Raw genomic sequence first — 26,509 nt, 5'->3', positions numbered from 1 at the left:
TTCAGACAATGGTGCCGCATCTAGATCTCCTTAATATAGTGATGTGATACAAATGTCTATGGCTTCCTTGAGCAGTACTTTAGTGAATAGGCTAGTAATGTCAAACGAGCACAAGGGTACGGCATTGCTATCGATAACGATGAATCCTTTGCGAAGACCATAAAGGATTTGCATATCCCTTGCCATAGATATACACACACATGGCCCTGTCCTTTGCAAATGGAAAAAAACATGTCCACGCATTGTGCATTTTTCAACTAAACGAAAGCTTGAGGGACAGCCATTCCCTGGTTCCTTCCCCAGGGCAATGCCTTGACAAATCAGAGTTGATCTGCCTGGTTTGCATTTAAACAAAAGATTTGCAGTTCACTGTTCCCTGTTGCTTTCTCCATGGGAGCATCTCTACCAATCAGAGTACACTTGCTAATCAATCAGCACCCTCTTCTCATGCAGTATAAGTTGTTGTTCTCTTTGAGATTTGGTATTCTTACGAATCTGTTCTGATGAGTGCAAGATGAAATCCATGGTTCCTAAGGTCTGCCCATGGTGGATACTGGGTGAATTGGCATGGGGCGTGTAAGGGGAAATGATGGTGGGTGGGGATGTGGGTTGGCATTAGACACTAAGTTTGAATAGGGGCCATAAAAGCCCATGGGGGTAGAGGGGCATATGTTGTCATGGATGGTATGAGGGGCCTTGGGGGTGGGTCAAGAGGCATAGGTTGGCATAGAGGGTAGAAGGGGTGATGGGATAGGTGGAGGCATGAGCTGGCATGGATCAGGCATTGGGAGTGTGTAGGGGGTGAGGAAGTGTGAGGGGTGTGAGCTAGAACATTGCTTTTGGTTTTATTGTTTTTTCATAGTTGGCACGAGGCCCTGGACCACTGACGGAGGCCTTTGAAGCAAGCCACCCCCTCACTCAGCAGCCCCTATGGCTGCCTCCACACTGTTTCTGGAGGCAGCAGGCCCGACTCCCATTGACACATGCCCCCTAGCCCCACCCCTCCTTGGAATGAAAATCTGAATATCCAGGGCACTATGTGGGTTTTTCAGTCATAATTGAGAAAATTGATGTTGCACAAATATATCATTAGCTTTTCAAAGTTAGTGAGGATGGAATTTCCTCTTGATAGTGTCCTAAGCCCAACCTAAGCCTTTTAATCAATGACCTTCCTTCCACCATAAGGTCAGAAGTGGGAATGATTGCTGATGATTGCACAATGTTGCTCCAATGCGTTGCTCCAGTGATGCTCTCAGAGGTAGCCAAAACTTAGCCAAAAAGGTAGGTTTTACCTACCTTTGTACAATTTTCAGTACCTTTTGCGACTCCTCAGATACTGAAGCAGTCCATGTCCAAATGCAACAAGATCTGGACAATATCCAGGCTTGGGCTGACAAGTGGCAAGCAACATTCATGCCACACAAGTGCCAGGCAATGACCATCTCCAACAAGAGAGAATCTAACCATCATCCCTTGACATTCAATGGCAATACCGTTGCTGAATTTCCCACTATCAACATCCTGGGGGTTACCCTTGACCAGAAATTGAATTGGACTAACCATATAAATACTATGGCTACAAGAGATGGCCAGAGGCTAGGAATCCTGCAACGAGTAACTCACCTCCTGACTCCCCAAAGCCTGTCCACCATCTACAAGGCACAAGTCAGGAGTGTGATGGAATACTGTCCACTGGTCTGGATGAGAGCAGCTCCATCAACACTCAAGAAGCTTGACACCATCCAGGACAAAGCAGCCTGATTGATTGGCACTCCTTCCACAAACATTCACTCCCTCTACCACGGATGAACAGTGGCAGCAGTGTGTACTATCTATAAGATGCACTGCACCAAGGCTCCATAGATCAAATCCACGACCACTACCACTTAGAAGTACAAGAGCAGCAGATAGATGGGAACACCACCACCTGCAGGTTCCCCTCCAAACCATTCACCGTCCTGACTTGGAAATATATCGCCATTCCTTCACTGTTGCTGGGTCAAAATCTTGGATCTCCCTCCCTAACAGCACTGTGGGTGTACCTACACCACAAAGGCTGCAGTGGTTCAAAAAGGCAGCTCACCACCTCACCTCACTACTACTCAAGGGCAATTAGGGATGGGCAATAAATGCTGGCCTAGCCAGTGAGGCACACATCCTGTAAATAAATTTTTAAAAATTATCAAGTTAATACATTGTTAAAAATCCAGTTACAACTCATTCAACAAAGTGTAACTTTTTAAGGTTTTTTTACAGTAAGACTAACAATGTAAAAGTGGAAGGTTTTGTCAGATTACTGATTGCTCAGAGATTGCGGTCTGTGGGGACCTCAACAGTGCACTTTCTGAAAAAGCACAGAATCACTGCCAACAACTTTTTGATTTCCATGTTATTCTCACATGTGCAGACTCCCGAAGTTGTTGTCACTTTCAGTGGACTGATAACATGCTATGCTGACAGTTTCAGTGTTATTACCACCACAAAATGTAGGTCTACATGTTCTGGAAATTGGTGTTTTCTCCCAGCCATTTAGTAAGGAAAAAAAGTATTAACATCAATAAGCATTCTCAGAGCTAGGAAGAAAAGAGAAACATCAGAGACTGACAGCTGCATGTGGCTGGGACTAAGAGGTAATTTCAAGCTTTGTATAAGAACTAATATTTATACAGACAAAGAGAGAAAGTACCCTGTATTCTGGAGACACAGCAACTCTCAACAAAGAGCAGCTAAATATAGAGAAATGAAAGAAAATAACCTTAGAGTTTAGAGGTAATCGTATTGAAACATATAAGATTCTGAGGGGGTTTGACATGGTAGATGCTGAAAGGATGTTTCTTCTCATAGGGGAACCTAGAACCAGGAGGCACAGTTTAAAAATAAAGGGTCTCCTATTTAAGACAGAGATTAGGAGAAATTTATTTTTGCAGAGGGTCATTATTGTTTGGAATTATCTTCCCATTGAGCAGTTGAGGCTGGGACGTTGAATATATCCAAGGATAATTTAGACAAATTTTGAATTGACAAGGGAGTCAATGGTTATGGGGGGCTAGTCAGGAAAGTAGAATTAAGACCACATTCAGATCAGTCACGACCTTATTGAATGACAGAGCAGGCTCAATGGGCCAGATGGCCTACTCCTACTCCTATTTCTTATGTTCTTGTTTGTAATACTTCAGGCAAGTAAAAACATCAAAGATTACACAACATACAAAACAAACATAAAATGGAAAAAAATGACCAGATGCAAAGTATAATAACTGCGAAAACCATCGATCATGCACCAATGCCATAACAATCCTCCCAGGTTAGGTTAAACTTGCCCCTTACACTATTCTAATTTAGATAAGAAAACAATAAAAAAGGAAACAGTTATAAGCTATAAAATGTACATCTATGTTTCCTTCACAACGTAAACCAAAATATATAAAATTCAACACCACTTCCTTTGTGCGATTGTAATTGATTCTGAATATTTTTTAATTACATTCATTGGGCTGAATTTGCCTTTCCGACACCTTCCCCCTGCCATCCTATTAAGTCCGGAGCGGGAAGGGACAAGGACGCCTTCATGCCAGAAGGCCAATTGAGGACCTTAAGTGGCCACCTAAGGGCCTCAGCCTGCCACTACTGGTATGTTGTTGGTATTCTACTAGCAGAAGTGTGGGGGATGGTGATGGGTGTGGGGGTTTGGAGTCCAAATATGGTTAAGATGCCAGATATACCCTGGTGGGCATGCCTGTGGTGGGGGTTGGGGGGAGGGCTGGCTAGGGGTGGTGGTGTCCCTCCTGTTCAGACTCACTGTGCCCAATGGAGGGACCTACCAGTGGCAAGGGCTGTCCCTGGTGGAAGACAGCTCCTGTCCTTTACACCGATCCCCATCCCTCACCACCCCGTCCCCTCACCAGGGCCTGACTGATTTGTTCCCAACCAGTATGCCCTGTTTGCATTTGTTCCTGTGCTTCAGTGATGATCCTTCTCCTGGGACCTACTGCAGTACCAGCTCCTGGTGGCACAGCTGGCACTGACGGGCTGTCAATCTCTGATTGACCGCCAACTCTGTGGTGGGACGTCACCCTGCAAGACCTGCAACCCCGGCGCTGACCCCAGTAGGTGCCTGAGTGGCTTTTGATAATGTTAGGGATTCTGGAAATGGCTGTGGCGGGGTTTTCACTGGATTTGCAACAGTGGACAGGCCCATTGCCATGACCATTAAATCCAGTCCATTACTTTTCAAATACTTATATGTATTCATATTAGTATTTGGGTTTGTAATAAATTGCATGTTTCATAGCAACATGATTTATTTAATCCATTGAGAACTGATGATTTTCTATGAAGTAAGATTTTGATTCATTTTACAGAAAAGAGTCAGGCATAAACCGAGATAGAGAAACAACATTGAGGGAAGCCAAATGAGAGACCTAACAAGGCATAAAAATATTAATGGTAAGGGAAATAGAGGTAGGGAGAATGAATGAGAAAGGCAAACAAAAAAGAAGCTCAGGAAGAGAAACACAATTTTTAGCATTAACTTTAACTGTGAGCAACCCTACAGGAGATCAACTAGTTATATAAAAAAATACCGTCCATCATTTATAAGAAATTAGATTGATTATATTTAGTCATAACCACAAAATCAGCTAAAAGTAAAGGAAAACTTTCTATAGACATCATTAGTTTTTACCCATTTAAGATTAATCATGAAAAGGCCCAGATCTTTAATTCAGCAATTTGTATATTTAATGGCCTGCTGCAGAATCTATGACAGTAATTAGCATAGCCTGAAAACTCATTAATACACAACAACATGATTAATGCTACATTAATGCAAACATGACTGAAGTTATTTGGGTTATGTAGTAAGTAGATTAAAACAAAAATGCCCTGTTTGTTTTAGTTATCATGCTAATAAAAGAACTGTATGGAATTCTAGAAGTGATTTTAATAATCAACTCTTCCCTCTCATCAAACATGAAAAATCTGTACAAAGGAAATTCTCACAAGCCAGTTCCATAGTTTAGCAGTTCAGAGGCTTGTTTCACAATTCTATAGTCACAGTTGTCCCTCAGGATTGTTTAGGCAAGAGACTTGTCAGCTCGAGTTTTAATGAAACATATGAGTTCTTTGCAAGGCTTCAAGCTTGTTTTGGAAGCATTTTACCATTGAAAAGTACATTAGCTCATAAAGAACATAAAACAGCTTAGTGGATAGTTGCTTTAATGAAGATCACTTCATGTTTTGCTGCATGTGGAGTAGCATTAGTGATAGAAGTTTAGGAGGTATCCATAACTCCCATATCTTTCATCCAATTTGAAGGAGACTGAGATGAAATTTTGAGGTGTTTGAAGAGATTTTTTTATGTTGCTCTTGCAGACTTCAAGTAATTGCTAATCATATTGTTTTAACTCTATCCTCAAAATTATCCCCTTTCCCATTTTAAAGTTGCCAATTAGAATTATAGAATCTTAAAACATTACAACTCAGGAGACCATTCAGCCCATCACATGTTGTTGCCTTTCTGAAAGAATTATCCTTTAAATCCCACTTTCATCCTTTCATTCTTTTTTCCCCCAAATATTACTAGGTTTTCCTTTTAGAATTGCCATGGATTCTGCTTCCACAATTGTATCTGGTAGGGTATTATATGTCTTAATAAACCAGTGTGTTAAAACATGTCTAATTTAAGTCAATGGAAACAGGAATCCGGAGATGTGTATAACATGCAATCTGTCTGATTTATACTGTTGGCAAATGTTAATATGACATGTAGGACAGGTTCCACACTTCACCTTGCTTTGATAAGTGATTGGTTAGCTGCTAATCATAAACTGCTGTTGGGAACAATAATTATACCTCATATTTGGGAAGAGGAATTATTTTATATTTATCCATGTATCAGAATAGAATTTTTCTTTTAAGATCTTCTGATGGCACTCTCATATTTACAATCTACATGCATAACACTTGAAACTTTACTCATAAATATTTGTATGATAATTTCCAGATGCAGAGCGTCTTTTTAGAAAATTTTAGGATAAAGCAAAAAAGAAAAATGGCAGGGATAATCCATTGGGCTAGAATTTACTGCAGTCAATGAACAAATGCACCCACCATTTGTTGGACTTGACCTTACCCATTTAATCTCCATGATAATTTACACAGCAAGTTGCTGTTGGTGCAAGATAGAAATGACAGGTTGCCCACTGTTGGACATCTGGAACCTGTGTGAACAGGGCAAGCAACTGTCTAACTCCTTAACCGATCAGATTGAAGGAATGAAGATTGACCAGTTCAGGATCTACACAGGGAAGTGCAAATCAGAGTAGTGAATTCAATGGCAACTCAGAGACAGAATGTGAAATAAAGAGAGTGATTAAAAATTTAATCAAGAGAGGGGAAAAAGTTGAAAAGCATGGCCAGAATTTTTCTGTCGGCGAGTTGGGAGTGGGGCCCGCTCGCCGACGCGAAAGTGACGTGAGATGACATCGGGAGGAACCCCCGACGTCATCCCGCCCCATTTAAATGTTCAGGAAGGTGGGCGGACAGCGAAATCATCTGTCCGCCCGCTGACCTGTCAATGGCCAGTTGAGGCCATTGTCAGGGTAGTTAACCCAATTAAAGGCCCTGCCCGTCCAACCTTAAGGTTGGCGGGCAGGCCAGGAGCCCCAGCGGGCTTCTGAAAAAAACATAAAACCTCATCCACTGGTGGGGTGAGGTTTCATGTCTGTTTTTAAGAACTTTAATAAAGTTTATGTAATATTTATTAACATGTCCGATCTCGTGTGACATTGTTACATGAGGGGGACATATTAATAATTTTTTTATTTTGCTATTTTTTAGGTTTGTTAAACTTTCAGCGCTCTCCCTGCGACAGCACTTAGTCTCAGGGAGTAGTGCGCTCTTTCGCATGGGCGAAAGAGCGCACTTTGACAGTTGGGGAATCCCTCCCCCCCCGCATAGGGAGCGCATAGCGCTTCCCGTCGGGCAGCCCGCTGGGCAGGCCTTAATTGGCCCGCCCACTCAAAATGGCAGCAGGGCCGTTACGGTGGCAGAGTTCAGCTGCCCGCCGGCCGCCGAGCCGGTGGGGCCTGCCCGTCCATCGAGGGCTAAATTCTGCCCTGTATATATTTTTTAAAAGTTCTAGCAACAATTAAAAACTAAAGAAATGAGACTCCACAATTGTAACTGCTATTTTTTAGTACCTGAGAAATTGTTTGGCAGTAATTAAGACTTATCCCACCATTGAAAAGGTACTAAGATGAATTTGGCAAATCCTAACTTTCTGTGGCAAACTTCCTACTTACCTACTCTAGGAGCTTCATGCAGTTTAGTACATTTGAATGAGGAGCAAGATGGCATGATGCCGTTTTTGCGTGGTGTACGTTGGATGAACTTAAGGATTTATGCTTTTAACTGCATATCTTTGCTTGTCTAAAGTTGCTGTCTGAATTACACATAAATATCGGTGAGCCCGTTAGCCTCATCATTATTTTTATAGTAAATTCTGGCCCATTGGCAACCTATTAAATAAAGTGCAGTGAAAATATTCTTGGCTATTTCATGATGAAGTTTACAGACATCTGGTATTGCTAAGTGTTCTCCCCAAATGTTTCCATAGCAACCATATTAATTAACCTTTAACTTCCTGTATCTTGCTGGAAACAATTACATATATTAGGCAATATTTTTTTATTTTCCTTTTATTAATTACTGTAGTTTAAATTAAATCAAAATACTTTTAGAGCCTTTTAAATTTAGTTTTATGCCAAAACCTTTGTAATCCAGCTTTTTAAAAAAAATTATATGTAATTTTCAAAATATATTTGTCTTGTTTTTCCAGTAATTTTGTTAATCCATTAGAATTCCCCACTAACAATTATGGCTAAAGGACACCTTCATTATCATATTATTATATTAAAATGGTAATTATTACTAATATCATAATTATAATTTAAATTTTAAATGAGTCAAATTAGAAATTTAATAGCTATATAAAACTGAGAGGAGATGCTGCTACAGAATGGTTGGTTGAAATTATTCTTGGAATGCACAAAAGGATCTAATATTTATGTGCATGGGGCATGAAACAAACAAGTTAAATAGCACTGCATTATGATCATGGCACGGGTGTAACAGGTTTGTTTTCGAACAGTATGCGATCAGTTATAGTCAAGTAGTTGTGGATTCATATCTTAACGGAATGTTTAATTTGAAGGGAGCATTTGCTCAAGCATCGATTCAGTCCCTACGCCATGTTTGATTAATAGGAACAGTTGGATAATGATAATGTTCTGTTCGCCATGGGGATGTTCCCATTAAGAGGCTTCCATTCTTTGCAGCTTGCTGAGATGAAAACAAAACCTGTTCTTACTGGACCATCATCATAATAGTATATCAATTTCATTTCTTACGGCACAGTGCAAATATGCTCAGTTGTTGATGACACTGCTGAATAACAACTCAAAAATTGCAGTGACCGGTGGTGGTAAATACAGGATAATTGTTTGGGACAAGTGTGATATGATTTGTTTCACAACTGGTAACTTGGCCAAATAACATGTTTTGTCAAGTTGTACTCTGTGAAATAAAATTGTGTTTTGCTGGTTCTAAGTGAATATATTATTTATAACAAGGAAGTATTGCAAAATAAAAATGGTGCTGATTTTAAATGATTCTTTTAATCCTAAGATTTAGTGGGCGAGTTCACACATAAACAGGAGTCAGCATTGAGCCTGCTCTGTCATTCAATTGAATTATAACTGAAATGTACCTCAACTTAAGTTGCCTGCTTTGTTCCATATCCTTTGATATGGATCTGCCCTCTTAGGTGAAAGTAAAAGATCAGCAACAGCTATTCAAAGAAAAGAAGTGGGATGGTGGGGATGGGGGCGGGAGAGATGGAGGTGTTCTCCATGTGTCCTGGCTTACATTTATCCATCAAATGGCACTGAAAACAGTTAGTGCTGGTATTTGTTTCATTGCTGTCCATGGGAACTTGCTCTTTGCAAATTATCACTGCCCCTATATTACAACAGTGATTGCATTTCAAAAGTGCTTCATTTGTTGTAAAACACTTTGGGATATCCTGAAGTTATATTAGCTGCTATATAAATGCAACTTCCTTGAACAAAACCTAATCAATCCCAGTCTTGAAAATTCAATTGATGCAGCACCCACGTCCTTTTGAGGAGCAATGCTGAATTTCCATACCCTTTGTATGAAAACGTGCTTCCAGATTTTGTTGTAATGTACCTTTAAGGGATAGCAGCATGCCATCACTAGAAGGGAAGCGAGTCATGTGACAGTCCTAGTTTCACTTTGGCCTGTGAGAAGCACACAACTCTGCTGCTGATGCCACCTAGCTTTGTACCTTTATATAAATGTTCCTACATGCCTTGTCTGAACAAATGAACCCACAACATGTTTACTCAATTCCTTATGAGTGATTGGTGCTTTTATATCATTAGAAAAACACAACATGGTGGGCAAACAGCCTGGCAACAAGATGAAGTACAGGTCCAACATGGTAAACAGCCTTAGATTGTAGATTGTATTGCATGGCATGAGACGACCCTCGACATTTCAGCCGAATCACAATGAGTTTGCAGTATTGGAGAGTGTTGAAATTGCAACATGGTGACTGCACAGAAAGGCTTTTAAGACACAGTGCTGGGATAGTGATTAAGTAAAGAACTGGTAAGCAGATGGATCCCTCGTGGTGAAGTTGCAGTGCATAACCTGTCAGCTCAGTGAGTGGGACTGCGCATCGAAATGATCTGGTTAGCTCAGTCGGGAAAGGCGAGTGACCAGGGTATGGGCTGGATCAATAGTGTGTGTGGGAGAGGCCAACAAAAAAAAACAGGCAAAACCACCATATAGTCGGGCTAGAGAAGGTTGTGATTATAATGGGTGGCTTCAGGAGTTGTTGAACAATAAATTGAATAAAGCAAGGAAAAAAGTCAAAGGATAGTGTCAGAATGGCCACAAAATTCCCCAGTTTGAATTGAAATGCGGCTGACCTACTATCGGAATTCAAAATGTTTGAACAAGGTAGAGAACCATGGTTTCTTGATTCAGGAGTGTCTGAACCAGACAAACGAGCTATAAAAATTCACCTAGCAATTGGGTGGGAAAGAAGGTCTACACAGGCTGAAGACATCAAGATTAACAGAAGAAGAGCGAAAAGATTTCCAAAAGATGTGGACTACATTGGAAGACCGATTCAGAATCGGTTTAAATTTCTGTATTCGTCAACTAGAGTTCATCTCATTTCAACAACAGCCTACAGAATCCGTAGACCATTTCACCAGCAGATACAACGAAAAGGGTATGTAATGTGACTTTTCAAACACAGAGCTAACAGACAGAATTGTTGAGTTGGTGATTGCAGCCATTCCCATGGAAGAAGTTAACAAAGACAAGCCCAAACTGTACAGTATCAAAGACCCTACTCAAGGATGCACATAAGTACGAAGTGATCCTTGCAGGCCAATGAAGCTTACAGGTCCCAGCACAACCCCAGTTGCTGACGCACTCACTGGAATGCCCAAATCTAGGAAGACATGTGGAAGGTGTGACCTTCTGTATACTACAAGGGAATGCCCAGCTTTCCATCAATTCTGCAAAGTATTTGATAGAAAGAGCCATTGGCGATGGCAGTGCACTAGAGCAAAGGCTGATACAGCTCCAAACAGACTATAAACAATGGGTACCTGCCAGCAGTAAGAATAACCATCCAGTGTCCCATCAAAAACATCTACATGAGGTGACTGGCAAACCAGGAAATTACGATGAAGTGTATGATGAGATGAAAAGCAGTAAACAAGTTTCACACCATCAATCTCGTGGAAAGCATAGATTCCACCTCACCATCCCAAATGTTTGTCAAGATTCGAATAATCTGGCCTAAGGAAGTTGGCCAAGATTGACACAAGGGCAAGTGCCAACATACCACTCCTGTGAATTCTAAAAGATGTGTCCACAGACATGGAAGGCCATGGTGAAATCTACTACTGTGCAACTTTCAGTTTACAACCATTCACTAATTCTATGTGCAGGATCTATAGTCCTGGAGTGCAAGTACAATCAATCCTCCTGGGTGTCACAGATGTTCTACATCATGGAAACTAAAGGCCCAGCGATTGTTGGTTTACTGGCATGCCGTAACCTCGCATTAGTGACAATTCATGGAATCAGTTGGGTGTCGTATGGCAAATCAACCTCAGCTCCTCCTAGCAACCTCCTAACACCTGAGATCACAACTAACATCGAAATATCCAGAAAGCTTCAACAAAATTGGCAGTTTCAAGGGAGCTGCAATGTTATTCTACAGGACATTCTACATCTGAGAGTGACACCTTTAAGTGCAACTGTTCCATCACCAGCAGAGCTCATGTTTAGAAGACTTGTTTGTACCAATTTACTTATTCTTACCCATTCTACTCCCTCAGAAACTAGAGAGCAACTTTTAAAACTGCAAGAGAAAATGACCACCATGCATGATAAAAATGCAGGTACAGAATTGCCAAGTTTAGTTGGGACAACATGTTTGCATCCAGGATTCCACAAAGGTTATGTGGCAATCAGCTGAGGTAACAAGGATTTGTTTGGAACCAAGATCCTATGAAGTCATTACACACAAAGGCACAACAGTGAGAGGCAACCGAAGACAGATCAGATCCACTCCAGCTCCTCAACCACCATATGGTCCTATTTGTATGTAGGACAAGATCCCAAATGCAACCAGGAACAATCTCCAAGAATGACATCACTGTGAGCAATTAAAGAAACTTCCAGACAAGGTTACTAGATCAAGATCTGGGCATACCACAAATTACCTCTATAATTTAGGGACTCATAGGGCGGGATTTTCCATAAGTTCGGTGGTGTACGTTTTCAGCAGCACCCACGCTGTCTGGAATGGCGGAAACCCGCACCTGATTCTGCGCTTGGAGTCTCATTACTTATGCATAGGGAGTATCAGTCCAAATCACCTTTGGGTTGGGAGTTGATTTGTGCGACCACCATCAGCTGGCAGGTCCAAAGTTCCGGGCGCCATATTTAAAGGCCAGTCCAACACACAATCTCACTCTCTCTAGTCCATCACAGATGTCTGGCAACCAGAAGAGGAAGGCCGAGAGCCTGAAGAAGAAGGCTGCACCCTGCTTCAGGCCCTCTAGGCCTTGATCAGAGGGGTACAGGTGCTCTATTCCAGGGATGGCTGCAGGAAGCACAGCAGCCTCATCTCTATGGCCTGGGAGGCCGTTGTGGAGCAGGTCAGCACGGCTGGTAACTGCACCCGAAGTGCCACCCAGTGCAGGAAGAGGATGAATGATCTCATCATCTCCACCAGCGTAAGTTATCCTTCAACCCCCTCCAATATCAAACTCTCATCATGGCATCATGCACTCAAACAGCTACTATCTTCAGGGAATCTCACACAACCATTAACTGGGAACACATCTCAACACTCATTCTCTCATTGAGACTTTCACATCACCACCACTCCATCTATCATGTTGCTCACACTCCATCCTCTGGCCCTTCTGGGGAGGGTTCACCACACACAGGGGACATACATCTCACCCAACCTCAGCTCCATCCCTTCTCATCATATGCCTTTCTTTCTTCTTCACACAGGCTAAGCTAGTGCACAACAGGCACAAGAGATCGCAGACCAGGGATGGGACAGCCGACATCATTGCCCTCGGTGAGTTTGAGGAGGCTGCAGCTGACTTGGCTGGGGAGGACAGGGATTGCTCCTGTGGGGAAGGGGAAATCGGCCTCTCTCAACAACCTAGAATGGATCACAGCTCCATCACCATCAAATCTTGCCATTCACAGTGAGTCATGTGCAGTCTTATCTAGCTCATGCTCATTAGCTGAAACTCATATTTTCTATTTTTCTAGGCACCAGCTGATCGAGACCCACAGCCAGTCCAGCACCAGCCTGAGCCCCCAGACCTTATCTGAGCAGGAAGCTCCGGAAGAATTGTCACAGCGCTCACACGTACCCTCCACCAACTTAGAGGCACACACGTCAGTGGGGCACAGATGTAGATCAGGTTCGGGCTCCTTCCTGGGGAGCACCTTGCTGACACAGTCCCACAGCAGTCAGAGGCAGGGACAGCCCAGGTCTCCAGCACTCGGACGGCTACTGGAGACCAGCCACCGACTCAGTCCGAGTCAGATGATGAGCCTCTGGAAGTGGCCATCTCTGGAAGAGATGCAAAGACAGGCAGCGGAGCATCAGGCAGAGATTCGACAATCACTCAGCAGACTAGAGTGAACGATGGAGGAGTCCGTCCGCATTCTGTGTGATGTTGTGACTCTGACATGCGAGCTCCTTGAAGTGACCATGGGATGGCTGGTGACCACCATGGAGACCTTAGTGCAGCAGGTCAAGGTGGATTTGTGCTTGGCCCTGCACTCCATGGCCACACGCCCTGGTGAGTACCATCAGGATGTAGGCAATATGGGGACGAGGCAACCTGACTCCCCTCCAGGTGCACCATCTCCTGCAGGAGTCAGGGTAGGGCCCTCAGGCACCCACAGCAAGGATCAGCATCAGCCGGACACCTCAAGGGCCTCATCTCAGGACACTCCAAGGGTGTGCAATCGCTCATAGCCCCCTCTGCCTGTGACCCTATCCACTCCTGCTTCTCAGGTCGCCAAGGGTGCTTCTGCCCCTGAGCAGGTGACCCTTATCTGACCAGGGCCCTTCAGACCTCAGGCCACCAGAGAGCATCCCCCAAGGTCATCACAAACATCAGGATGTAGCAGTCAGCAGGCTGCCTCCATCTCTGCTGTAGATGTCGGGGCTGCACCCAGGTGTAGCTGTAGAGTTAGGAAAGTTAAAAAAAGTTGATGTCAATTTTTGGTCATGGGCATGCTAGATAGGTAAATAAATTGAACTTTTGTTAATACATTTGATGGTTATGTGAATGTTCCTGTCAACTGAAGGCGTTGTGATTTTGTACTTTGGAATCCTCTTATTTCGAGATTTAGTCTTCCTCCCACTCAGTGATAGTGTCCCATTGCAAGATTCATATTTCTGTGATGTCGACCTCAGTTGAACTAGTATTCATGCCCCTTGTGTGATACCAGGGATATGTGTTTAAATCTTTATTGGAAATGTGTGGTGCAAGCGTTTCTAACCCTTCCTCAAGGAACACCATTGAGTGAGGACAGTTCATCAGCATTGATATTCTAGCAGCATTTGCGTCTCCTCATCTATGGTGTGATGATGCGGGAAACCCTTTCGGGAATGTATTGTAGTGCGCCACCTGGGCAGTCCAAGCAGCTGAAGCACATCTTCAGAAGCTCTATGATCTGCTCTGTAAGGCAGCATGTGGAGCTGTGAACAGTGTTGTACCTCTCCTCGGAATGACTCTGAGGGTGATGCACTGGTGTCATCAGCCAGCATTTCAGTGGGTACCCCTTATCATTAAGCAGCCATCCCTGCAGTAATGACCTCTCGAAAATCTCAGGCACCTGGGAGTGACTCAGAATGTAGGAGTCATGGCAACTCCCAGGGTACCATGCAGAAATGTGCAGTATGTGCTTCCGGTGGTCACACACAAGTTGTACATTGATGAAATGACATTCCTTGCACTTTATAAACATTAGGGCCTACTGCCATGGAGCCCAAATAACCAAATGAGTGCAGATTATTGTATCCTGCACTCTTGGGAAGCCTGAGATGGTGGCGAAGCCGGTGAATCTCGTAGCCTGGCTATCTTTGTCCAGAGCAAACCTGACTTAATGATGGGTCTTCCTGTAAAAGGCATCTATGCCCTCTTTTATGCATTAATGTGTTGTGGTCTGAGAGATGCTGCACAGATCCTCTGTTGATCCCTGGAAAGACCCAGAGGCCAAGAAATTGAGTGCTGCATCAAAACGACTGGTAGGGGATACCCTCCAACTCCAGAACATGGCATATGTGATGTAACAGAGCTCAGGACATGTGCAAAACGTGCACGGCATTGCCTCTCACTCATTTGTAAGAAGGAGACCCTTCTTCGACAAACGTTAGGTCTGGAAAGCCATCCCAGTTGTCTGCGTCTCTCCTCATGACCCTCCTGTTCATGCTCTGGCTCCGTTTGACCATTTCCCTTCTGCTGTAGCTGAGTGTGGAGTCACCGCTCCCTCCTTTGCCTCCTTCATTGCTTTAAGATCCTGACAAAGGCAGCATTGAGCCCTGGATCAATATGCACTTTTGTCTTCTCTCTGGAAGGAAACATTGAAGACATTAATGATTCAAGGGACAAGAAAGTGAAGCTCAGAAGCTGTTTGGAAACGGTAAAGGTCCATAGTTTCTCCTGCCCTACTTGCATGGTGGCTGATTTTGCCTTATCCATGAAACACTAGCACACATATTGAGGTGACCAAGATGGCATCGCAAATATGTAACATCTTGAGCCCGGCATGGATGCTGAAGTTTCAGTGAGATGAGTGACCCAATCTAGCTCTGTGCTCCAATCTCTGCTGTGGCATATTAATAACCAGTCAGTTGCTTATGGTCAATGAGTGGATGCCCTTTTACCCATTTGGAGTGTCAATTCTGGTGAACATGTGATAGGCCTTCATTGATGGAATGCCATATATGATACAACTGTGCCTCCTTCACTATTGCCTGCATTCCCAACTTCTACATTACTATGTGTTACCCTTGAGATGCAGCAACTGTGATGTGAAGCCACTGAGTTCTGAGTAGTGCTAATGAAGCCATTGGCTTTCAGTGGCTTTCATCCCAAGGGGGTCTTCCTCCTTTCTTTCTAAGCAGACTCCTGCAGCAACAAGAGGTTAGAGGGTGACCCCAGAAAGACTCCCACTGTGTTCGCCCTTGCTCTTCTCAGCCCTTCCACAGCCTTCCTTCCCCGTTGTCCCCTTCGTGTTCATCAACCCCACCCTCGCCTCACAGCCCACCCCCAGTTGAAATGCTAGTTTCTGAAAGTGGAGGCCAGCATGAGTACCACAGCACAGTGGGACAGTGTAGGCAAAGAGCAGGAGCAGACCACCCCTACAGCCCCAGCAGTGTGGCATTCATTGCAACAAGACCAGCGCAGTGCGATGACAGGTAGGCTATGTATTTTCCACTGACCTCGAAGTTACCGGTGAACTGAGGTCTGACTTGTGCACACCACCCTTTACAAACTGATTTGAGGCCGATATAAATTTCCCGCTGGCATGATGCAAGATCGGAAGGCCAGGCAAGATTCCGGCGAGCAGCTGTTTAATGAGCATTCATGACATGTTAATGAATGCAAATGGCATTCACGCCACTAGTTGGCGGGATAACCGACCTACCAGAAACACACCATCAGGAAAATTGCAACCTAATTTTACAACGGCGGATTTGCAACTTTTTGTCTGCTGCTAGATTCTCCGCTCCCGCCCACCGTGGGTGGGATGGAAGAATTCCGCCCATAGAGTCACCAGTCCTATAAACTTATGTAATGGTAATTAAATATGAACTGGTGCAGACTTGATGGGCTGAGTGGCCTCGTTCTGTGCCATTAAGATTCTGTGATGTATTATAAATAGTTATACTTTGTTGGAAGGGGAGGAAGTATCTTCAAAAAGAAGGGGGGATGTTGTTATATGCCTTTAAAGGGTGGCAGCATGCCGCTACTCGAAGGGAAGTGTGTCATGTGACCCAGTCTCAGTTTCACTTTGGCTTTTGAGCAGCATACAGCTCTGCTGATGATATCTACAAGCTTGATACCTTTGTAGAAATGCTGCTATGTTTCTCATCTAAATAAATGAATGCACAATGTGTTTACACAATCCCTTATGAGTGCTTGCTGCCCTTATATCATTATAAAAGCGTGACAGATTTCACTCCTAAATAGCCTACCTTTAGTTTTAAGATTATGCACTCTTGTCCTCAAATCCCCTAATAGAAAAAATAATTTCTCTGTCTCTCCTCTATCAAATCCCTTTATCATTTTAAATAACTCAATTAGATCACCCCTAAACCTCCTAAACCCAAGGGAAATGAGCCAAATTTATGCAACCTGCCCTAGTAACAACCCCATAAGCACATAAAACCAAATGCAGTACTTCAGGTGGAGTATGATCAAATCTCTGTACAACTGAAACATCACATCTTGACTTTTGTATTTCAACACCTTTATAACAAGTGCCATTAGCTTTTTTGATTACTTTTATACCTGTGCACTAGTTTTACTTGATTTGTGTATATGAACATCTAAAGCCTTTTGTCCTCCATAGCTTCTAATTTTTCACCGTTATGAAGATATTCTGATTTGTTTTTCTCAAATCCAAAGTGGATGACCTCATATTCCGCCATTTTGAACTCCAGCTTCAAAGTTTAGCCTACTCACGTGGTCAATCAATGTCCTTTTTAACTTCACATTCCAATTCACACCACTTGTTGGGCCTAGCAATTTTAATATAATCTGCAAACTCGGATATACAATTCCCTACTCCTTCATCCAAATAGATATTCCAACCATACAAGTAAAGAGCTGCTTGACACAGATCCATAATTTGATCCCACACTAGAATGGCAGGTTGCCAAGATTCAGTGAGTTGCTGCTTTACATCAATAATGCTCTTTTTATCAAAGGGCTACATTATTGATACAACTAAATTATTATGTGCTAAAATTCTGCAAATGGGCAAAAATGTGGTTAAATCCTAACAATATTGCAGCAGTGACCTTTTGTGTGAGCAATGTAAAATATTAAAATTCATGGGCTCAACATCAGAAAATATTGAGAGTTCTTGATATAACTTTTCAACATAAATTCCTGAAATCTGCCTTGTGTAAATTTGTACTGCCTAAGTCAATGGATTGTTGTGAAATATTCTACACAAAAAGTTTGAAATAATGGCAAAATAAATTTTAATAGATATAGATGCAGGTGCTGTAGAAATATGTGGAACCATGGTGACTCACATTGTGGAGGAGACCTACCCACACCCTGATGAGTTATGAAAATTGCCTGATTACTAAGACTCCCCAAAATGTGCCCTAAACATAGCAACAGTAATACCTGAGGCAGAAAAAGTGATGTATCTTACAAATAACAAAATAAATATGACATATGAAATAAGGAATGGACAACAAAGGAAGCGAGGATATGTCTTGCAAAAGTCCTCACAGATATTAGGAGCACAAGCAATTGAAGTTTCACTATTAGATTAATGGGGGCACTGTATGACCAAACAAGGGGTGTATATTAAAATAATAATACAAGTTATTAAAATTATGTGGGGTAGTTAAACCATTTGGATTGTACAAATCAGGGTCACAAATCACCAAAATATTGGCAGAATTGATTACAGCTCAATGAAGTTGTTCAGTGTCACCTTCCTTCTAATAAACCCTATGAGCATTTCTTCAGACCTGTTTGGTATTCATGCTGCTTTGCTGGCTTTTACTAATTGCCTTCCCTTACAGAATAATAGAAAAAGTTATACTAATGATTTTAATTTGATTGTTTCTCTACAACAGGTATAAAACTCAGCTTCAAGACCAGTCAGCCTGATGGGTTGATTCTCTTTGCTGTGTCTGTGGGAAGCCAGGAAGAGTATGTTGTGCTGCAGATACAAAATGGACATCCTTTCTTCCTTTTCGATCCACAGGTACATGTCAGTCAATAATTATGCAGAGGCTTCAGAGGGATTTCTTGCCTGCGTTAAATCATCAGAGAAGGCACGGTTTAATAATTTAACAGCTGTGAAACAATAATGGAGTAATGACAGAATGCTGCCCTAGGATAATTTTGTTACCTTTCGATCAGCATAACGATAGGATCTAGAATTTTACAATTGTAGTTGTTTGTCATGTTCACTGTGCAGATAATTCAACCACTAAACAGGATTTGATTTATAAACAATATTATTTTTTCCTAAAAAAGTTGAATACATATGTGATTCATTTAATAAAACCAGTGAAACATCTCAAGGAATTTAAAAATAGATCAGCCTTTAAGAAACTCTAATTCATATGTATATAATGGTAACATTCTCTTAATATCTTTGGGCCAATGTAACATGTGAATTGTTAGTACTATTGCACTGTGTGAGTGTCTTTTGTCAGCAATGCACTGGGTTTAAAACTAAGAAAATTAAGCACACTCAGCAATCTGTGTACACATATCAATTTTTTTCATTAAATTACAATTATTTTAAATATAGCTATAAAATATGTTACTAAATCAGTAGATATCTATGTAAAATTGATAACAAAGACTTTAAAAAAATTGAATAACTCAGTATCTCACTGTAAGTATAATTTCATAGTACCCTTTTTCCCAGAATGATACATGCACTTGTTACATCATTAAGATGTATCATGCTTTGATTCATAGAACATGAAGCAAACATATTAGACTACCAACAATTTCCATCTTCCCTGACCAGAACCTGGCCTTGCAAGTAAAGGCCCAGATTTTGCAGCCTGTGGCAAACAAACATTTGTTACAGCTGACTTTCTGTGGGATTTGTGTTGTGGCTTGAAAGCCAAGACTGCATGGTACTGTCTACATGGGATTTGAAACCTATGTACAGGGCAAATAATGACTGTTTCCTTAACCAACCAGGTTTAGGAGTCCTTACTATTCATGCAGGTGGTAGTTTTAACTTGACAATGGCTGGATGTTGTTAGGTTGGGTCCAGTAGCATGTGAGAAACTTGGAACTAAGTGCAATGCATCTGTTAATGGTTTTTTAACCCGGCTACTGCATTTGAATCTGTCTTCTGGGTTTCCTGTCAGAGTAAGTTGAGCAGGTGTGATGAGAATCCTCATAAGTCAATTTCAACTCTAATACTAAAAGGAACATTGCAAAGATAATTCTGGATCTGAGAGAACAAGAGAAGGAACTGCCAGAATGCCTCTTCTTAGTGATGCCTCCCTGGATGCGAAGCCAGGGCCTGTAAGGACCAATAGAGAGATACTTTTCCCTACTGATGAGAGGAAGAAGCAGGCCACTGAAAGAAGGAAGGCATAGCTGGAGTTGAAGGTGGAGGGTTGTGGTACCACCCTCCTAGATTCAGTGCCAAAAGCAAAGCAGGAAAGGTAAGCACAGTGGCAGATTCAACTATGGCCTGATGCATATATCGTGCCAACCCCCTCACTCTACCCTCTCAAGCTTACTCCAACACATCACTTCTCACACCGACTTACCTTGCAGATGCACCCATCTTTTTCTATCTGCGCACTTCCTCAGATCCCCATCTCTCCATCCATGACTGACATTCACCCTCATCTTACTGCAATGTCTCATAATCATGCTCAACAAGTGTTGTCTGTCTATCTGTTCAACACATCCTATTACTGTCACTCATAAGCCTCTTCTTTCCCTCCCTGCAGGAGAAGAGAACACCAAAGCCCCACTAGATCCTCCACCAATCTCACAATTAACATCCAGAGAGGAGGAGATCAGCAGAGCTTGGCATGCCTGGCCATCGGAGATGGAGAGAGGGGGGCAACTACTTGGCATACAATACTCAATATCTTGGTTTGATGTTAACAGCCAGTGAAATATGATGATGTGCATAATGATCAGTTAAAATATTCTTACCTTGACAGTTCTAACTGATGTCTTTAATCTTCCATGGGACCTTCAAGTGTCCTGAAGTGGGCCAAGAGAATGACAATGGTTCCACAAGTGAGGTCCCACACTCTGGGCTGAATTGTACCGTCTGTGAGCAGGGGGCGGGGCCCACTCACTGACACACAAAATGATGCGGGATGACGTCGGCGGAACCCCCAACGTCATCCCACCCCATTTAAATATTCAAGAAGGCAGGGGCACAGTCAAATCAGCTGTCCGCCCACCGACCTGTCAATGGCCAATTGAGGCCATTCACAGGATAATTAAAACAATTAAAGGATCTGCCCGCCCAATCTTAAGATTGGTAGACAGGCCAGGAGCCCCGGCGGGCTTCTGAAAAAACATGAAACCTCATCCACCGGCGGGATGAGGTTTCATGTAGGGTTTAAAAAACTTTAATAAAGTTTTAGTGAAATTTATTAACATATCCCATCTTGTGTGACATTGTCACATGAGGGGGACATGTTAAGGATTTTTTTATTTTTCTATTTTTAATGTTTGAACAACTTTCAACGATCTCCCTGAGGCAGCACCTAGCCTCAGGGAGATGTGCACATGCGCGAAAGAGCACACTCTCGCATTTGGGGACTTCCCCCCCCTCCCCCCACCCCGCCACCGCCTGCACAGGAAACGCATAGTGCTTCCCGCCGGGCGTCAAGCTGGGCGCGCCTTAACAGGCCCACCCACTTAAAATGGTGGTGGGGTCCGCTTCTCTGGCGGGGATCGGCTCCCTGCCCATTGGAGATTGGGTCGGGCCTGCCCGCCTGGTGGGCAGAAAATTCTGCCCTCTGTATGTGTGTGCTGTCATTTGTAAACAATGCAACAGATGCCGATAGTTCAGTAGGACCAAAAGCAAGAAGGTTTTTCACTTGGTGAGTGATCAAGCACAGATAATGGAGACAAGGACAGAAGTAGAGAGTCCACGTTGGAGGATGCTGCAAGCTCTACTCTGCTAGACACAGATGCTGAACCTTGGGGACTGTTGCCAAACATAATACTTCTGGAACTGCAAGAAAGAATGTGTGGTGTACTGGCAGGCTTTCCAGCCATGCTGTCCAAGCTTGCAGAGTTTGGAGGAGTTCATCCTCAGCATAAGTGACATGACGTTTCAAGCATTTGCAATGATATCTTTGTCCATAGAAAGAGATGGCCACTTGCATGGAGCATTAAACACGGCAATTGTACGTGCAGACCCTCACCAATGATTTGCATGCTAAGAATGCCACCTTAAATAGGATTAATGAAATTCTAGCATTGGCTGTTTGATGCAACACTGATTTGCAGCAAATGCTCTCCGGCTGATTGTTACTGGCCAAGTGCAGTAGGCCAAGTCCAATAGTAAAAGGGACATAGAAGCAGGGACAAGCACAAAGTGCTTCCATCCCTCACCCTTTGCCCCCAACCCCTATCCCTGTCAGTACTCCATATGTTACCTGGTGTTTACATGACTGAGTTTACTGTTGCACAGGTGCAGGTGGAGCAGTCTTTGGTGAGGCCATCAGGGGCTCCAAACCTCAGAGGACATTGGTCAAAAGCATCTCAACAGTCAGAGCAGAGATCTGAGAAGGCTGCCTCTATCTCTGTTGAAGCCACAGGAGTTGTGCCATGTTGAATTGTAGGAAGATGAAGAGTAAAGACTTGTAGTTATACTAGGGTATTCACTTGGATGTGTTACGCAATATTAGATTGTTGAGTTTCTGTTTAATTTTTGAGTCATGTAAATATTGTTTGTTTACACCACTTTCCTATCTTCCCATTTTTGATTCTGTCTGACAAGTGGTCTTTTCAAATAGGCAAAATGTAAAATCGAGCAATGGGTAGCTGTAAATGGAATATTTGTTTGATTGTAAGACTACTTACTGCTTTGTGCTTGGGGAAAGAGAGGGTAGTGGGTTTGGCATATGGCTTCCAGATGGGTGCACTGGTGGAACCTAACCAATCCTTGACATGAGCTCATCCCTGCAGTAATATATGCTCTTGATGGCACATTGGCCATATCCCATTTCTGTTCATTCTCCAAAGAGACATTGTGGTCTGCACTTGGCACCACCTGAAGGTCCAAATTTCACTACTGTGCAATGTTGAGCAGAGCACAGCACACCATGGTGATCCTGGAGACTCTGGCTGGTGCATATTGAAGGCTGCTTCCAGAGCTGTTGTGACACCTGAAGGACACCTTCAACATGTCAATGATACATATGGCTACTCATTCTGATCGACATTGTCAGTGACGAATTGTACATAATTGCCTGTCCTGGCAAGTGTGGAATCAGTCATCTGCTTATGTATTTATGGACAGGTGAATGTGAGGTCCTACAAATGTCTCCAGTAGATCCCCGGAAGGATCGAACAGCAAAGACGTTGAGGGCAGTGATGACTTTGACAGCCACTGTTCACAGGGCCCACTTGTGCCACAGGTCTTCTTCCAGTAAGCTGCAAAGGACTACCACCATCTAATGTGAGACTCTGAACCCCCTGAGGCACTGATGTTTTGACATGTCCTTCGTCTGTACACAGTGTTGCAGGTATCACCTCTGGTGAGCTGCCCCATACTTCTCATCTCCCCTGTGCTGTGGTGCAGCAGGACTGTGAGAAGGCTGCTGCTGCTTCTGTTGGTACTGCTGTTAGTGCTTCTGCTGTGGTTTGTCCTGCTGCTGCTGCTCCTGTTGCTGCTGGTCATTCTGGTCCTCATCTAATTTCCAAATGAACACTGCATAAGTGGCAACCATGCTGATCTGATATATGACTGATGTAAAGTGAAGATCATGTACACAAACCTCCCAAGTAGTGAAAGCAACATTTGAAGTAATGAAAGTCACCTCCAGAGTAGTGAAAGTGCTTAGAACAAGTACAAAACTTTTCACACATTTAGACAAGAAAGCCATTGTGAGATTTCTGTGCCTATAGGGATTTTTGCCTGTCCTTTCTTCAGCCTCTCAATTGCATCTGTGTTCTTGCTTTGCTTTCACTGACGAGTTCTAGGAAGCCTATGCACCCACAGTCAAATCCCAAAACCCATATTAGCATCACTTTTAATGAGCAATTAACATCTTGAAATTAACAAGTTGCCTCTCCCGAGGGGGTTGCTCGCATGCAGCCTAATGCAGTACAGTTAAATGCAGAAGTCAGTGGGTTGAAGCCAGCTTCACGAGCAGCTATCAATTTCAGCACTTTTAACTCCTTACCAACTCTCAGTCACCTGCTCATGGAAGCAAAAATTCTCAGCTTCGAGTTCAAACCAGGAAGTTTAAATTAGACCTTTTAATTCATTGCCAAATCATGCACTGAAAGTGAAGTATTGGGTCATAAAAATGGAATTAAGAGAGAAAGATAAAAGTGGAAAAAATTTAAAAAATAACTTATTTTTAAAAAATCTTCAACAATAATTAAAGTCTTAAGGGACAAGTTTCCATACTTTTAAAAGTAAATCTTCAGTGCCAGAGAGGCAGTTTGACATTAAAATTCATCTACACCTGAATGGCCAGTCCAGTGTGTTTACTGGATATCTAGTGGTTAAGTACTGCAACTTCACACCTTTCCATGTATGTGAAAGCTGAGTCTCTCCATCAGATACTGTTATACTGCAGGCTACAGAGTCATCAGCACAGAAGAATGCCCTTTGGCTTTTTGTGCAATAATCCAATCAATCCCACTTTCCCACTCTTTCCTCTTAGTCCTGCAACATTTTTTTCCCTCAGGTGCCTATCCAATTTCCTTTTGAATTCATTGATCACCTTCATTTGCGCTGCCTGAATTTCCTCATTCCTTGAACCATTCCAGCAAATCTACTGTGCACTCTCACAAGAGCATTAGCATGGGTGTGTGGATTACTAGTCCAGCAATGTTACCACTACACCTGTTGTGGCCTAAACCGAGCTTTATACAGGTTCAACACAACTTCCCGTTTTTGTACTCAATACCTCTATTTATGAAGCCAAAGATCTCATTTGCTTTGCTAATTTCTCTCTCAATATGTCCTGCAACCTTCAAAGATCTATGCACATGACTCCCAAGGCCCTCCATCCCTGCACACATTTTAGAAGTATGGCATCAAAAACATCACCTCTCCCTATCCCTTCTGCCAAAATGCCTCGCTTATATTCAATTCCATCTGCCATTTGTTTGCACATTCTGCTAGCCTACCTTTTTTCCTTTTGCAGTCAATCTCATCATCACTGTTTACCACACTTCCAAGTTTGGTATCATCAGCAAATTTTGAAATTTTACTCTGTATTTCAGTATCCTGGGCCGGAATTCTCTCATGCCCCCACTGGCGGGATAAATGGCAAGCGGAAGGACAGAATTCGGCTGGAAGCCCAAAAATCAGTTTCATGCTGGCGTGAATTATCAGCGGGATCTTCCAATGCTGCTTGCCACGGTGGATCGGAAATCCTGCAGGAGGCCAGCGTGAAGCCAATATGCATCCCATTAATCAGATGCAAATGAAGGCCTCATCGGAATCGCACTCCACCTCCACCACCCCCCTCCAATTCACAATTTACTGTTACGCCAGTGGGAAAATACGCTAGTTCAGAACACCTCTGGACAAATGTAATGTGCAGAAGTTGAGACTCACCTTTAGGGCCTTGCTCGGATTGTGGACATCCGAGGAGAAGAAGATGCTGGAGCCCTACAGCTACCGGACCCTGGAGGAACATGTGCATCACATGCTGGGTAAATCCTCATGCCCATGGCTTCAGTGAAGTAACTCTAGGAAGGTGGGAGGTCTCCACGCACCAGCTTCATGGACTTTGCTGATGCTTGGACCTGCTTAGGAGCTTTATGGACTTTACCATGGGCTGGTAAAGATATGGTGAAGGGTGGGGAAAGGATAGGGGAGATGGAGGTTTAGGTGTGAGTGGGTAGAGGAAAGCCTTGGCAGGAGGGGGTTTGCTGAAGATGAAGAGACCGAAGGTGGTCGGAGGTGAAGACAGGTGCATATGAATGTGTCAGGGGGCTGAAGATGGGAGGGGAGGGTGAAGGTGTCGGGGGGGTGTGAAGATGATGGGGTTGTCAGGGAAAGGTGTAATAAGGAGAACGGTGCAAGTGAGGAGGTAGATTTAAAGGGGAAGGAAGAGGTGAGGGAGGGAGTTGGAGGGGGGAAGGTGTCCAGGGTGAGGAGGGAGCATGGTGGGGGGAGGGAGGAATGAAGGTGGAGGAAGGAGTAAGGCAAATGTGCAAAGGAGGGGTTTGTGGAGTCATTGATTGCCTACTGGGGAGCGAACTGAGGCTGGGCATGGTAAGAGGGAATGGCTAGAGTGATGGGGCAGGACATGGGTGACTGGGGGAGGGGAAATGGTGGGGGAGCTCATCAGAAATCTGCCTACTGCCACCCTTGCGTTATCAAAAGTGAATGAAGCCTCATGGTAGACGGGCACAGGTGCTGCATGGGAGTGTGACCAGTGGGTGGGTGGAGATGCAGGTCAGCTCAGATGGACAACTGAAAGAGAACCCCAGCAGGCAGCATTGAAAATGCTCAGGATATTGAGATGAGTGTGAAGGATGAAGGCTCCGCATATGTGGGAGAGTGCTTGCATGAAGCACCGAAAGGCTCTGCCACAGACACACTTCTCCCTCAAGAATCACTCGTGGTCCAAGTGTGTGCAACTGGTGTTGTGGGGGGATGGAAGTGGGTGGGGTAGATCTCGCCAAATCTATATAATGATGCTGAATGACAACAGTAGACATTGTTTAATGAGAATGAATATATTTGCAACTAATATATGACAGTATTCATCTGTGAAATAACTTGAGACCAAATTTTCTTGATTTTACGTTGCCTATGGCTTCTTCTAGGTGCTACCCTGACATCTACAGCAGAGGTGGAGGCAGCCGGTGGAGTTGCTTGCTCTGTTGTCTATGCTGACTCAGCCCTCGGGAGAGCTGAGGCATGGAGGGCCCCGGCTTACCTTGGCTGTCCC

The 26,509-nt window shown here is 43.4% G+C and overlaps 1 protein-coding gene across 1 annotated transcript in view; it reads left to right on the top strand.

Annotated features, from left to right (window-relative positions):
- The window catches only part of ush2a (Usher syndrome 2A (autosomal recessive, mild)), a 1,196,697-nt gene that overhangs the window by 342,012 nt on the left and 828,176 nt on the right, over nucleotides 1–26,509 (top strand). The window contains exon 21 of the mRNA XM_041207243.1: nucleotides 18,485–18,615. Coding sequence (XP_041063177.1) covers nucleotides 18,485–18,615 — 131 coding nt within the window. The remainder of the gene's footprint in view (nucleotides 1–18,484; nucleotides 18,616–26,509) is intronic.

The sequence above is a fragment of the Carcharodon carcharias genome, chromosome 2, assembly GCF_017639515.1.
Source record: "Carcharodon carcharias isolate sCarCar2 chromosome 2, sCarCar2.pri, whole genome shotgun sequence".
Lineage (NCBI taxonomy): Eukaryota > Metazoa > Chordata > Chondrichthyes > Lamniformes > Lamnidae > Carcharodon > Carcharodon carcharias.
This window is presented reverse-complemented; position numbering and strand designations above follow the sequence as displayed.